The following is a 16,899-nucleotide window of genomic DNA, read 5'->3' as shown; positions in this document are numbered from 1 at the left end:
AACCATCCCCAAGGAAATTAGTCATCCAGTTCACCAAGGCAAATATGAAAGAAAAAAATCTTAAAGGCAGCTAGAGGGAAGGAATAAGTCATGTAAAAAGGGACTCCCATCAGGCTAGCAATGAACTTCTCAGTAGAAACCTTACAAGCCAAGAGAGACTGGGGACTTATTTTCACCATAGTTAAAGCAAAGAAATGTTAACAAATAATTTCATATCCCATCAAATTAAACTTCATAAGTGAAGGAGAAATAAAATCTTTCTCAGACAAGCAAATGGTATTGGAACTCATTACCACTAGACCAGCCTTACAAGAGGTCATTAAGGGAGTGTTAAACAAGGAAAGGAAAGAACAGTACCTGCTATCACAAAAAGACACTTGAGCACGTAGCCCACAGACACTATAAAGAAACTATGCAATCAAGTCTTCATAATCAGAGAACAACATAATGACAGAATCAAATCTTCACATATCAATACTAAACCTGAATGTAAATGATCTCAATGCCCTATTTAAAAGGCATATAGTGGCAGCACAGATAAAAAGAGAAGACTTAACTGTCTGCTGTCTTCAAGAAACCCATCTCATGTGTAACAACACCCACAGGCTCAAAGTAAAGAAATGGAGAATGATCTACCATGCATACAGAAAAAAAGAAAGTAGAAGCAGCAATTCTTATATTTGAGAACCCAGACTTCAAACCAACACAATAAAACATTTAATTCAAAAATAAAACTGAGCTATTCTAAATATACATGTACCCAACATTGGAGCACCCAGATTCATTAAACAAGTTCTTTTTGACCTACAAAAGGACTTGGGTAACTACACAGTAATAGTAGGAGACTACAACTCATCACTGACAGTGTTAGAGAGACCATCAAGGAAAAAAACTAACAAGGAAATTCTCTCTACTCAACTAAGTGAACCTGATAGACTCAACAACCCACCACAGAATACATTTTTTTCTCATCTGCAAAAAGAACATATTCTAAGATCAATCACATATGTGGACATAAAGTGAGTCTTAATAAATTCAAAACAATTAAAATCATATTAAATACACTCTCAGACAACAGTAGAATAAAAATGGAAATCAATACAAAGAAGATATCTCAAAACTATGCAAATATATGGAAATTAAACAATTTTCTCCTGAATAACTCTTGGGTGAACAATGAAATTAAGGCATGAATATGAAATATTTAAAATTAATGAAAATAAAAAAATGTTTTTTAATCTTTGTGATGCAGCAAAAGCATTATCGAAAGGGAAGTTCATGGCACTAAACACCTTCATTTAATAGAAAGATCTCAGATTAACAATCTAACTTTATATCTAGAGGAACTAGAACAAAAGAGCAAACAAACCCCCTAGGTAGCAGAAGAAAAGAAATAACTAAATCCTGAAAGAACAACACAAATTTGAGATGCACAAATCCATACAAAAGTTGCATGAAACCAAGAGCTGGTCCTTCAAAAAATGAAAAATAAATAAACAAGGTTCACAGACTGCTAACTAGATTAGCAAATGGAAAAACAGAGAAGATCTGAATAAGCACAACCAGAAATGAAAAAGGTTACATGACAACCAATCACACAGAAATACAAAGATCCTCAGATTGTTTTGAACACCTTTATACACATGAATTAGGAAATCTAGAGGAAATGGATAATTTCCTGGAAACACACAAACTCCCAAGATTGAATCAGGAAGAAAGGGAAAACATAAACAGATCATCAACAAGTTCCAACATTGAATCAATAATAAAATCTCTGCTATCCCCCCAAAAATGTTGGAACAGATGGATTAGCATCTGAATTCTAACAGACATACAAAGAAGAACTAGTATCAATACTACTGAAACATTTGCAAAAAATTGAGGAGGAAGAGCTCTTCCATACCTCATTCTATGAAGGCAGAATTATCATCAGCCTGATACTGAAATCTGGCAGAGACACAACAGTAAAAGAAAACATTAGACCAATAACCCGGGTGAACATAGATGCAAAAATTGTCAACAAGATGCCAGCAAACAGAATTCTGAAATAATTCAAAAATTAATTCACTGCAATCAATTTCTGGGATGCAAGTTTGTTTCAACATATGCAAATCAATAAATGTCATTCACCACATAAACAGAATTAAAAATAGAAACCATATGATCATCTTAATAGATACAGAATAAGCTTTTGATAAAATCCAATATTCCTTCGTGATTAAAAACCCTCACAGACTAGGCATTGAAGGAACACACCTTAAAATAATAAGAGTCATCTATGACAAACCCACGGCCAACATTATACTAAATGGGCAAAAGCTGCAACTATTTTCTTTGAGAACTGCAACAAGACATGTATTACTGCTTTTGCCACTGCTATTCAACATAGTACTAGAAGTCCTAGCCAGAACAATTAGACAATAGAAAGAAATAAAAGTTATCCACGTAGGAAAGGAAGAAATCAAACTATATTGTTTCACTGGTGATACGATTTATACCTAGAAAACCCTAAAGATTCTGCCAAAAGGCTTCTAGAACTGATAAATTAATTTGGTAAAGTTTCAGATACAAAATCAATGTACCCAAATCATTAACATTTCTATATACCAATAAAGTTTTAGCTGACAGCTGAATCAAAAACACAATTCCATGTAACATAGCTACAAAAAAGAAGTACCTAGGAATACAGCTAACCAAGGAGGTGGAAGATCTCTACAAGAGAACTATGAAACACTGCTGAAAGATATCAGTGATGACATAAATAAATGGAAAAGTATTCCATGCTCACTGGAACTGGAAGAATCAATATTGTTAAAATGGCCATAATGCCCAAAGCAATTTATAGGTTCAATGCCATGCCTACCAAAGTACCAACATCATTTTTTCACAGAAATAGAAAAACCTATTCTAAAATGCATATGGAATAATACAAGAGCCCAAATAGCCAAAGCAATCCTAAGCAAAAAGAGCAAAGTCAGAGGCATCACATCACCAGACTTCAAACTGTATTATAAGGCAATTTGAACCTGCCTTATAAACTAAAAAAAAAAAAAAAAAAAAAAAAAAAAAAAAGATACTGGTACAAACACAGACACATAGACCAATAGAACATAATAGAGAACCCAGAAATAAAGCTACACACCTACAACCATCTGATCTTTAACAAAGTCGATGAAAACAACCAATGAGGAAAGAACTTCTTATGCAATAACTTGTGTTTGTATAACTGGCTAGCCACATATAAAAGAATGAAACAAGTCCTACCTTTCAACATATACAAAAATTAACTTAAGATGGATTAAAACTTAAATGTAAGATATCAAACTATAAAAATCCTAGATGAAAATGCAGGAAATACCCTTCTCAAAATAGGGCTTAGGAAATAATTTTCAGCTAAGTCCACAAAAGCAATTTCAACAAAAAGCAAAATTTACAAGTGCAAATGACTTAAACTAAAGAGATTCTCCATGGAAAAAAGAATTCCAACAGAGTATACAGACAGATTACAGAATGGGAGAAAATATTCACAAACTGTACATCTAATAAAGGGCTAATATCCAGAACCTATAAGGAACTTCATCATCAAAAAACAAAAAACAATCCTATTAAAAATGAGCAAAAAACATGAACAGGCACTTCTCAAAAGAAGACATACAAGTGACCAACAAACATGATGAAATGGTCAACATCACTAATCATCAGAGAAATGCAAATCAAAACCACAATGAGACAGTATCTCACACCAATCAGAATGGCTATTATTAAAAAGTCAAAAAACAACATATGCAAGTGAAGCTGTGGAGAAAAGGAAACCCTTATTTTGTTTTGGTGGGAATGTAAACTAGTTCAGCCACTGTGAAAAGTAGTTCGGAGACATCTTAAGTAACTTAAGAGAGAGCTATCCTCAGACGCAGCAGTCCCATTATTGCATATATACCCAAAGGAAAATAAATCATTCAACCAAATATTTGCATGCACAGTGCTATTCACAATAGCAAAGCCACAGAATCAACCTTCATGCCCATCAAATGGTGGACTGAATAAAGAAAATGTGGTACACATACACCATGAAGTACTAAGCAGTCATTAAAAGGTATGAAATCATGTTCTTTGCAGCAACATAGTTGCAGTTGGATGCCGTTTTCCTGAGCAAATTAAAGCATGAACAGAAAAACAAACAAACAAACAAACAAACATGTTCTCATTTTCAAGTAGGAGCTAAACATTGAGAGCACATGGATATAAAGGTGAGAACAATAGACACTGGGGGCTATTAGAAGGGAGAGGGAATGGGGGACATGGGCTGAAAAACTGCCTATCCAGTATTATGCTCACAACCTGGGTGACTAGATTATCTGTACCCCAACCCTCCGCATCATGCAACATACCCATTTAACAAACCTGTACTTGTACACCCTGAATCTAAAATAAAAGTGGAAATTATTTATGAAAAGGTGTCTTCTTGAGAAAAACAGTTATCTTTGGTCTTTTTCGTTAAAAGCAATAAACAAACAACTAGTAGCTCCAAATAAATCCTGTATTTATTTATCTTCCTTTTCTTGCCTAGTTGCTGACAATTTTATACTGCTAAGAATTACACACTTCTGTGTTCTCACATACAACCAATTTGTACCACAATAAAGATTTCACATACTAAAATGAGAGAAGATATATATCATCTCAATCTCATTTTTCTTGATAAAACAAAAGATTGCAAACAATGTCTGTTCTCTTTAACTTATGACATGGGACAATTTTAAATATATCATTTCCAACTGCTTGGATATGTTATCCATGAAAGATATGGTTCTCTGTCTATTTTTAAATTTGTATACACTAAAGAATCTGCCAAAAATATTTGTATTACACCTCATATACTCAAGGCTTTTAACATGAACAGATTTCTTGAATAAAATGGAAAGTTTCCAGTACACTGAAACATAAATCCACAAGTCACCATACATACAACACCCGGCAGGAAAAAAACAAAAACAGCAAGTTTACATGATCTCTGTAAAAGCCATGGTCTCAAACTCAGATGCTTCCTCCATCTGCCAAGTGTATTCTGGATACAGAGCACATCATGGCTTCTGGGGTCACACTCAGCTGAGGCTGTGGGTCCACAGAGCACTCATCTGGCTGGGCTATGGTGGTGGTGGCTCTACTCAAGAAGCAAAGCAGCTACCAGCACATTCAAACAGTGTATTGAACATCTTTTAAATATCCAAGTGAGAAACAAGAAGGCAACATAATAACATTATCAGAAAGATGTTAGGAATTCAGGACAGCTGTGTAAAGCTTGAGGCTGAAAAGTAGCTTGCCAGCTTCATTTCTTTGGCTTCTTGGGTAGTGGGCGCCGGAACAGCAAGATGTGAGGTTCTGGTTCATGGATCATATAATGGACCCATCCCTGACTCTGCTGAACGCCAAGGTTCCTCCATTCAGATTCAGACATCAAATGGGTTTTAGGGACCAGCTTGGCTATGTCCTTGGGCAGCATGACATGTCGATACTCAAACTCCTCGTCGTCGTATTTGTCCGAATAGTAAATTTGTTTGTGCGACATGATCGCTCGGTTTGCTAGCCTTCAGCCCCGCGCCGCCAACCTCCAAGCAACTCTACACCTCATATACCTTTCTAGACAATCTAGTTCCTACAAATGCCATTATGGAATTTTCTGAGTTTCTTCCTAGTAATAATACTAGTATTAACTAGTATTAGCTAGTTGGGAAATAAGAAAAAGTAGCTAAAAATTTTAAGAAGTTTGCCTAGGTTTCAAAGTACAGAACGTTCTATTTAACTTAATTGTGAAGCTGTGCAAAGAGGATAATGTAAGTTTCTTAATTGTATATTTTTAATACACTCAGTGTTTGTATTCTTTAATAATACCAGACTAGATCCCTAATTGAATATATGCAACAGCAAATTTTCTAGAAAATGTCCTCTATTTATTTACAGTATAAAGTAACTTTGCTTATTAAGTATTGTGAATTAAGGCTAAAATTAATTGTTCTTAAAACAATTTTTCTCAACCACTTCAAACTATTAAATATATCTCAATTAAGGATTATGAATTTCATCCTTTCTGAGCTCTCAGCTTGCTTCGCTTTTTGTGTCTTGTATGACTGTTGAACTAGGAACTGTCTAATATTATGCCAACTGTTTTAATATAAAAGAGGCATTTTAGAATGTGAATAGCTTTAGTAAAATAATATAAAACACAGTCATTATTAGAATAAGTGTGCTTTTTCTGAACATGAATAATTTCTGGTACCTGCATAAAATGAATTCAATTTTATTGGTTGAATTTGTAGTTTCAAATATTAAGTCTTATCTGATTCAAGTCACTCCATAACATGGATTCATGGGGATCTTATATAAATTTGAGGTACTGCTCAAATTTATGGTTTCATTTGTATAGGAGGAAAAATATTTTCCTTATCTTAAATAGAAGAAACATCTGTTGGTATGTCAAGTAGTTCATTCATATCCAAAAGAATATTCTTGCCTCAGAACTAAATTTTTAATTATTGGCTAAATATAGCCCTTTCTAGCCTAATTAAAAGATGAGAGTTGTACATATAAAAACAAAGATAACTTAAAAATTAATGAGAATTGTAATATATACTCTACTACAAACAAGATTCATAAAGCTCCATGCATGTGCATAATTGGATCCCAGCATATGAGGTATCTCTTTTTTCAATATCACTAAACATTCTTCAATGAAAGATTTATTTGTAATATTTCTAAATCAAAGATTTTATAAAGCATATATACTATCATTTTAAAATTATAGTTTGTAACTTGCCATCAATAGATTAACAAGAAGTTCATTCAAATAATAAAGTCCAGCATTTTTTTACATACTGGGTACATTTTCCTTTTACTCTTGGCAACTGGTTGCTCATATATGCAAATAATATTCTATTTCCACTATTAACATTAGTTTATGATTTGTAATTATTAAAACTGCACTCATATTAACTACTAACTTCTATATTTGTTGATAAATATAATACCATTTTCATGTGGACCTTTTTACAGGCAATAAGTATATTGTCTATAAATATACATATTGCCTATAAAATGTAAACATAGCTAATACACACACACACACACACACACACACAGACACACAAGCTCTCGTGTGCTGCATAATGATGTTTCAGTCAATGACAAACCACATATAGAATTGAGATCCACTAAGATTATGATACCATATTTTTACTGTACTTTCTCTATGTTTAGCTATGTTAAGCTACACAAATTCTTGTTGTGTTACAATGGCCTACAATATTCAGTACAATAGCATGCAGCACAGGTTTGCAGCCTAGGAGCAATAGTCTATACCATATAGTTTAGGTGTGTAGTAGGCTATCCTATCTAGGTTTATGTAAATACACACAATGACAAACTTGCCTAAGGACCATGTATTTCTCAGAATGTATCCTTGTCATTAAGTGATACATGAGTGTGCGTGTGTGTGTGTGTGTCTATATATGTGTGTGTGTGTGTGTGTGTGTGTGTAACACAGTCACTAAAATGTTGGTGTATTGGTAGGTTTTATATACACATATATATAAATGTGTATATATGTATCTTCATGTTTTATATATACATATATAAAGGCATATATAAGTGTGTGTGTATGTATAAACCTACCAATACACCAACATTTTAGTGTGGTACTGCAAATTAAATAGTGAACAATGGGGCTTCAAATAGGTTTTGGTAGTGATCAATGAATTAATTCATTAGCACATGAGATGCACTGGTGAAATTGAAAGCTTAGCTAGCCAAACATTGTTCAACAGATTTTTATCACATAAAGTGAAAATGTAACAAAATGAGTATTAGCCAGTCTCTAAAGTTGTCCCAGTCAATAATTCTATAATCTCTTAAGCCTTATACAGTAAGCATAAGGTTTCAGAAATTAGTCTGTAACTTACTTAATAATAAAAAACCACACAAATCATATAGAATATTTCATGCATTCACTTTAAATTTCCTATCACTTAATTACACATGAACATTTTTATCAAAGTTTGTTGTAACATTATTCATATATTTTAGTGAATTAAATAGATTTTTATTATAAACTTTATGCCTGATCCTGCAAGTGAAAATGCATTTAGTAAATAGCTAAAGCAGAATCTTGATTACAAACTTTACTTTCTGTTTCTCAAAACACCATAGGTTTCTCAAGCAATTGTTTTTCCTCAGCTGGTTTGGAATGATGTGGTGAAAGATGTTATCATATTCATATTTTTTCATATATAAAGCCAGAAGTAATTGACTCTGTTTTGTGGAAGATGATGTATTCACCATCTCTTATTTTGTTATCACCGTCATCTGATGGTTTGTTTTGTGAAAAAGGCAAAGTGCAGCTGTCTCAAATGTGAATTACAGTATAAAGGGTCATAGAGACTTCATCTTGGATAAAATATGTATCTAATAAAGTTGAATAAGATTTTTTTAGCTTTCCCTTTGTGTGCTTATGCCCAGGCATATACTAAATTATAATTCTGGATGGTAATTTATTTTTTTTTTCAGACAGTCACTCTGATTTTCCCAGTGCAAGAGGTGTACTTTGCTAACACTGGGAGGTGCATCAATTCTTTCAGAATATCAGAGTTGACTTAATATGATTTTTCCCTCACTCTCTCTTCCTCTTTCTGTTAACTTAGGGAAGGCCAAATATTTTCAAATTTAGTTATTCTCCTATTTATGTTTACCAGAAAAATCAAATGAAAATGCATTGGAAAAACAGAAGAACACCTGAAATAAGAATAGAAAAAAAGATATTATAAATTATCTCCCTGAAAGAACGAACTAGTTAAAATGAATTAACCACCTTAGACTGTAATCTTCACAGCAGTTGAAAGTTGAAAATTTCTGGTAATCACATCTTAATTATGTATTTGTAGATATATATCTACATATGTAGATATATATATTTCTCTATATATAGATAAATGTTACATATGTAAAATAATATATGATACAATCTAGTATATATTCTGTATAAATAAATGCATATATAAAATTCTAAAAATGTCAATAATATTATTTTTACTCTACATTTTGCAAAATCAAAATAAACATTCTTTCATTAGCAGTAGTTTCTTTAAGGACAGGGACTGCATTATGGCTCAGTGTCTATGTGCATATAATACTTGACAAACCACTAGTTTCTGAAATATTTTCTTTTTTTCTTTTTATTTTTTTTTTAAACAGAGTCTTGCCCTGTCACCCTGTCTGGAGTGCAGTGGCGCGATCTGGGCTCACTGCAACGTCCGCCTCCTGGGTTTAAGCGATTCTCCTGCCTCAGCCTCTCGAGTAGCTGGGACCATAGGCGCGTGCCACAACGCCCGGCTAATTTTTTGTATTTTTAGTACAGACGGTGTTTCACCATGTTAGTCAGGATGGTCTGGAACTCTTCTTGACCTCGTGATTCGCCTGCCTCGGCCTCCTAAAGCACTGGGATTACAGGCGTGAGCCACCGGGCCTGGCCGAGATGCTTTCTTGGAACGTAAATTTCTCTCTCTTCTATAGCCTAATGGCTTCTGTTCTAGTTCAAGAAGTCATCCTTTCTTTACCAGACTGGTGGTTTTGCAGTGACTTTTTTAATGACAGTAAATATACTAAAGTACTACATTAAAAATCCCACTTTCTAGATTCCAGACCTTCAATGGCAGATGGTTACGTTCCTTAACACTATTGGTAAAGTCCTCCAATAATTGTAGTTTATCTTATTCATTTTTTCAACAAACATTTTTGATATTTTACATGCCAGATAATACGATTACTTTATGACACTTACTATATTGTAGTAACATAAACTATACCACAACATTTCACACTTCTATGCCATTCTGTTTTTAAGTTGGGGTAAAATTCACATAATATATAATTCACCATTTTGACCATCTTATAGCATACAATTCAATATCTTTTAGTACATTCACAAGGTTGTATGACTATCACACATATCTATTAACAGAACATTTTACCACCTGAAAATGAAACCTTATACCCACTGATAAATCATTCCTCATTCACCACTCTCCCAGGTTCTGGCAATCACTATTATACTTTCTTTCTCTATGGATTTATCTATTATGGATATTTTATATAAGTGATATGTTACCTCTTGAACCTGGCTTCTTTCACTTAGCATAATGATTTTAAATTTGTCCATGTTGTAGTATCAGTACTTTATTACCTTTTATGGCTGAATAATATTCCATCGTATGTACATGTCATATTTTGTTTATTCATTCTGCAATTGGTAGACACTTGAGTTGTTGTTCCTACTCTTTGCCTTTTATAATGTTCAACTTTCTTTATAAAAACCTTGTCCAACATTGTTTTTAGGTCTCTCTTGCATACTTATAAAGGTATAAACATAACTTCCCATGAAGCTTTTCTTTAAACTTGAAAATGCTTCTTTTTTCTTATCATGGTATTGTATTAAAGTTGCATAATTTTTAGTCTATGAATATTTTAGAAAGTTGGGAAATATTTACTTATCTTGTAATTGCATAATATGTGACATCTATTTATATTTATAGTTTAACCGCTTATTTCTAAAATAAAGCAAGGAGACTTAAGTAATTAAGAAACTGATTAGGAAGGTACAACAGCAAAATAAAAGTTGATACATATATATCAATTTATGATCCATGCAAAACTCTGATAGGTCAGAGAATTTATTTAAATGATTATTATGTTTTTCATTGTGGTTACAGCAGTTGAGATAGAGAATGTTTTCTTAATATAAATGTCAGGTTATTGGGATTACATATTATTCACAATTTACATGTTTCAAATGCCACAATTTATTGAGTATTTTCTATATGTAAGAGAGCAATAGAAAATATAAAATTTTGCTTTGAGACAGCAACAATAAATAGAGATACTATTTACCAGGAAGGATGTGAGAGAAAATGGAAGAGAATAAAGGTGAAGCCCATAATTTCAAGATGCCTTTACAACTTCAGTTCATGTCATTTAAAAGTACAGTGAGCAATTAAAAAAAAATTGTGCATAATTTTAGAAAACATGAAAAAACTACACGTGTTTTCTTACTGCAACTTCAATAACGTGCACACAGCAAAAGAAGTTACAAGCTAAGAAAAAATGAGTTTGATAAAATATATGCAGCAATTTTTATGTGTAATATTTTTAAATTTGAGACTATTTCAAATCTTTCTTTTGGTCACTCACCAAGCATTTCCAAAACCTGACTGTTTTCTTGAGCATTTAATAAAGAAAAAAATTTGCTTTTAAATGTGTAAAACATGTCTTCCTGACTGTGTATTCATGCTGTTTCCACAGAAATAAACTTTTCCTTAACTCTGTGTTAACAACAGTGTCTGAACTTGAAATACAATTGATGACACTGCTCTATAATACCTATGAATTTATTATAAAGGTTAATCTCAAGAACTTGAAGGTAAATATACATCATTTTATTTCAGTTAATATGCATCATATGTCTCCTATAAGTCATGTGTCCTGCTGTAATAAATGCCCATTCTGGAAATGTATTTGGTCCATTGGAATTAAATAGTACTAATTTAAAGGGAGAAAATCAAGCCAAATTCAGATTGCTGAAAGAAAGTGATGGATTCTACTAATAAATTTTTGGTAAATTAAAATTTTTTTCCATTAAGAGAAAAATATTATTACTCTATTATCCTAAGTTAATAGAGCTTGTAAAATTTTCCAAAGGTACTCCCTTTTCAGAACATCCATTACTAAATATTATCATTCATATGGTACTAAAGTTGAAACAATTTACTCTTGATTATATTGCTCTATTAAAAATAAAGTCTTCATGTAAGGTTTTGGCTCTTGATATATACAATGCAAGTTTTCTTTATAAGTGTTCTGGTAATTTGAGGGAAGAATTGACCAAGAAGGTAAATTCCCATACAAAACAGGGAGATCTTAAACCTTTGACATCCTGGTCTCTTTAGGATAGAATGGAGTATTATTTTTCTGCTGCAGTGTTAAATACTAGTCAAATTAATATGACAAAATCTAAACTCAATTGAAAGCCAAAACCAAGCCTAGAGCCAGGTTCAGAGTTCTTTCATTTAATCTAAATTTTTTGAATATTTATTATGCAACAGTCTTTTTCGGTGGTCTTTAGTCTGAACAAGCACTTGCTAGAGAATTTAAAACTAACACTGTTACCGAAACACCAGGGATTTGGTCTAGGTCCTGTTGCTCACTGCACAGAAAGCCAATCACTAAGATAACAAGTATTGCCATGCAAGAAGGCTGTCACCAGGTGCTGCAGTGGAGGAGATGGAATCTCAGTCTCCCTGATCGACTAGAACCAGGGGTTTATGTAGCAGAGAAGAAATGTAACAATATGTAAGAAAACAGGAGTTTGGGAGGGGCAATGAAGCAATCAAGGTGAATGAGGGGTCCAGAATCGGATATGGTGATCTAGTTTCAGATCTTTGATCCTTTTTGTGAGAGGCCTGAGGGTTGTTTCCTGGAAGGAGAAACTCAGATAAAACAAATAAAAGTTTCAAGCTTTAACAGTAGAAGGGTCCAAAAGCAACATTATTCTTGAAATAGGTTATCTTTGCTAGAAAAATTTTAAAAACTTAATCACTGCTTCATTACCCTAGCCCAAAAGTTATGAACAAAGCTATCTATGGTTTTTTTTTTTTTCAAGTAACTGTCTCCCTAACTGATATTTTATATTCATGAAAGTAAAGTCCCTAAATATGTCAGCTAATCAGAGGAAAAATTTCAATTCCAGATCCACCTTAATAACAACAACATGTTTCCCCTTCTTTCTTTGCTTCCTTTTCTTTCCTTCCTTTCCTTTCTTCTTTTCTTTCTCTCTTCTTTCCTTCCTTGTTCCTTTTCTTTTTCTTTCTTTATTCTTTTATTTATTTATTTTACTATGTTGTTGTTGAGGTGAATGAATGACTTTTCTCAGAGGGACCCTCTTGGTTTAGATCTAAATCCTGTATAACCAAGATGGAGGTAAAACTCTGTTTCTTTAAAGTTGTTTTTGATCCTATATTTAATTTTTTTTCTATTTTGTACCACACAAAATGTGGGAATTTGGTGTGTTAAGAATTTTCACATGATATTGAGAGGTGAAGCCGGCTGGGCTTCTGGGTCAGGTGGGGAAGACAACTTTTCTAACTAAAGGTTGTAAACACACCAATCAGCACTCTGTGTCTAACTAAAGGTTTGTAAATGCACCAATCAGCACTCTGTAAAAATGCACCAATCAGCACTCTGTGTCTAGCTAAAGGTTTGTAAACCCACCAATCAGCACTCTGCAAAATGGACCAATCAGCAGGATGTGGGTGGAGACAAATAAGGAAATAAAAGCTGGAACCCGAGCCAGCAGTGGCAACCTGCTTGGGTCCCCTTCCACACTGTGGAAGCTTTGTTCTTTCTCTCTTAGCAATAAATCTTGCTGCTGCTCGCTCTTTGGGTCCACACTACCTTTATGAACTGTAACACTCACCCTGAAGGTCTGTAGCTTCAGTTCTGAAGTCAGCAAGACCATGAACCCACGGGAATGAAGAAACGCCGGACACATCTGAACATCTGAAGGAACAAACTCTGGACACACCCTCTTTTTTTTTTTTTTTTTTTTTTAGACAGGGTCTCGCTCTGTCACCCAGGCTGGAGTCCAAGTGGTGCGATCTGGGCTCACTGCAAGCTCCGTCTCCTGGGTTCATGCCATTCTCCTGCCTCAGCCTCCCGAGTAGCTGGGACTACAGGTGCCTGCCACCACACCCAGCTAGTTTTTTGTATTTTTAGTAGAGATGGGGTTTCACCATGTTAGCCAGGATGGTCTCAATCTCACCTCATGATCTGCCTGCCTCGGCCTCCCAAAGTGCTGGGATTACAGGCGTGAGTCACCCTGTCAGGCTGTATTGAGTACTTTCTGTGTGACATATGGTCTCCTAAATACAGTACTTCTATATAAGTATAAAATGTTCTATTCTTATAATATATGCTTATATTTATATGTGTATACTTATAAAATCCTCATAATACCTCTGTGAGGTATCAGTTATTAAAATCTGTTTAAAGATTAGGAACCTTAGTCACAAAGGGGATAATTTTCTAAATTCTTAAGAAGCAGAAAAAATTGGGGGCCTATATTAAGCTCACATATCTCTAGTTTGAATTTGTATTCAATTTTATTAATTTCTAGCATCTTGTTTAATTCCTGGCAGATAGTAGGCACTCAAATTAGACCCATCATTCCTCATAGAATCAAGTAAATTGCCTAACACAAAGGATCCCAAAATGGGTTGAGTGGAATGCTTGCTTCATTCTAAGATATTTGTTTAAAAATATTCTGAAGAACGTATACGGAGATAATTTCTAACTCGAGATGGGAGAAAACACTTCTTTCAAATCCAGGAATATTTAAATTTTATTTCTAAATGGAGAAAGGATAATATCCATTTTACCAGAAGTTGGATAATTACCTGACAAAGATGACAGTGATTCTAACTCCCACAAAATGGTTTTTGTTTTCAGAGATCCAAAGAAGACAATTGCTGCTGTGGTAAAAAAAAAAAAAAAAAAAAAAAAAAAAAAAAAAAAAAAAAAAATCCAATGTGTTCTGTTGTACTACAACACCGCTACTGCTATTTTACATGCAGAAGCTGAAAGACGCCTAATTCATTTTATTCCACTCTATTTTTAAATTTGAGTAAATCTTTTGTATACTCTGATTTTTAAGCCTTCAAATGTTATTAAATACCAAAATTACACAAATATTCTCTTCTGACCAAAGATTAGAGATAGAAAATATGTAGAACTGCCTCTGTAAACAGGAAATCTTTATTCCAAGGACTAATTCTATTGCAGGAAAATGTTTTATATAGTAATAGAATGTAAACTTTGGGACCAGCTTAGGATTTGAATTACAGTGTAGGGGATAAATTTGGAGAGGTACTCAGATAATAATAATGCCCTTACTTTGCCAGGCCCTTAGATAAATAGGGTCCAGCCCTCTGAATTTAAAGTGTAACCTTTCTCAGTCACAAGAAATTAGATACTGATCATTACGTACACATCATGGCCTTAATGGTTTCAACATATATGTTCTATTATCAGTAGGCTGCCAGATAAATTATAGAGCACCCAGTTAAATTTAAATTTCAGATCAACAATTTACAATTTTTAGTATAAGTATGTCCCCAAATCATTAACACGTTGATCTGGATATCCAATCCAGTACTGGGGAAAATATTTATACTAAAAAATTCAGCTGTTGATCTGAAATTCAAATTTAACGGAATACCTTGTATTTTTGTTTGCTAAACCTAGCAACCCTAAATATGATAACCTTTTTTTTTGTTTGTTTGTTTGTTTTGAGATGGAGTCTCGTTCTGTCACCCAGGCTGGAGTGTAGTAGTGTGATGTTGGCTCACTGCAACCTCCGCCTCCCGGGTTCAAGCAATTCTCCTGCCTGCTGAGGCAGAAAGTATATGGAGATAATTTCTCCGTATACTTTGGGAGTATATTTAATACTCCCAAGTAGCTGGGATTACAGACGTCCTCCACCACACCTAGCTAATTTTTGTATTTTTAGTAGAGACGGGGTTTCACTATGTTCGTCAGGCTGGTCTCGAACTCCTGACCTCGTGATCTGCCTGCCTTGGCCTCCCAAAGTGCTGGGATTACAGTCATGAAGCACCATGGCCTGGCAGAGAATTTTTTATAAAAAGGAGTCCAACAGAGTTTTCAGATAGAGATGAAAAAAATTCAGAGGTTAAGATCTAATATCTTAACATTTAAGTGACGATATTTTGCCTATAAAACCGAGAGATAAAATATAAACTTTAAATATGAGAGACTGTATAGATTTTTTTTTCAACTGGACAAAACTTTAAACAAATGCTATTTTCTTTGTGTGTTTGTGAGCGTGAGCACATGTGTGTGCATATGCATAATCTTAATATGCTCAATTTCACTTTTTGAAAACATCAGTGCTAATATGAGCTAAGAAAGCATTAAATGTTCAGTCCTGAAAACATTCCAAAAGTAAAGCTGTATCACTTCTTAAAGGATACTAAGAAATCCTATATTTTGAGGTTTAATAATAATAACTCACAGTTTGCAATATGGAAAAATATATATAAATTATATTTTGACAACTGCTTGCCACTTCAACTTTTAAAACTTATTTTTTCACTATGGAAAATAATTGTCTATTAATAGTATAATTGTCTTTGATTGGAAGTGAAGAAATTGAGAATGAAACAGATGTCTGCAAAGTAATCCCTACATAGTAGAATTCAAAATCAATATTCAAAAAGAAGCCTTGAAGTTTTAAAAAATATAATAGTCAGCTGGGTGTGGTGGCTCACACCTATAACCCTGGCACTTTCGGAGGCCGAGGCGGGTGGATCACGAGGTTAGGAGTTCGAGACCAGCCTGGCCAACATGGTGAAACCCTGTCTCTACTAAAGATACAAAAAATTAGCCGGGCATGGTGGCACATGCCTATAATCCCAGCTACTTGGGAGGCTGAGGCAGGAGAATCGCTTGAAACCAGGGCAGGTGGAGATTGCAGTGGGCCTAGATTAGGCCATTGCACTCTAGCCTGGATGACAGGGTGAGACTCCACTCAAAAAAAAAAAAAAAAAAAAAAAAATATATATATATATATATATATATATATATATATATGTGTGTGTGTGTGTGTGTATGTGTGTGTATGTGTGTGTATATATGTTATATGTAATAGTCAAAAGTCAAAAGATATCTGGCTTACAAATTTAAAAATATAATTTTTAGTATTTATCTCAAAATTATAAATAAACAAACATTTTGTTGATGTATACCAACATTTTAATGTAAATAGTTATAAGTTATATACTCTTT

The 16,899-nt window shown here is 33.7% G+C and overlaps 1 protein-coding gene across 1 annotated transcript; it reads right to left on the bottom strand.

Annotated features, from left to right (window-relative positions):
• Positions 1-4,884: 4,884 nt before the first annotated feature.
• LOC104660852 (cyclin-dependent kinases regulatory subunit 1) lies at positions 4,885-5,621 on the bottom strand. Its single transcript, XM_010361330.2, has one exon. It carries the CDS (start codon positions 5,564-5,566, stop codon positions 5,327-5,329), a length of 240 nt encoding a protein of 79 aa, XP_010359632.1. The 5' UTR covers positions 5,567-5,621; the 3' UTR covers positions 4,885-5,326.
• Positions 5,622-16,899: the final 11,278 nt, after the last annotated feature.

The sequence above is a fragment of the Rhinopithecus roxellana genome, chromosome 12 (assembly GCF_007565055.1).
Source record: "Rhinopithecus roxellana isolate Shanxi Qingling chromosome 12, ASM756505v1, whole genome shotgun sequence".
Taxonomy (NCBI): Eukaryota; Metazoa; Chordata; class Mammalia; order Primates; family Cercopithecidae; genus Rhinopithecus; species Rhinopithecus roxellana.
This window is presented reverse-complemented; position numbering and strand designations above follow the sequence as displayed.

What these genes read in the sequence shown, in the direction of transcription:
- LOC104660852 (XM_010361330.2), bottom strand. Translation starts at nt 5,566, where the DNA reads ATGTCGCACAAACAAATTTACTATTCGGACAAATACGACGACGAGGAG.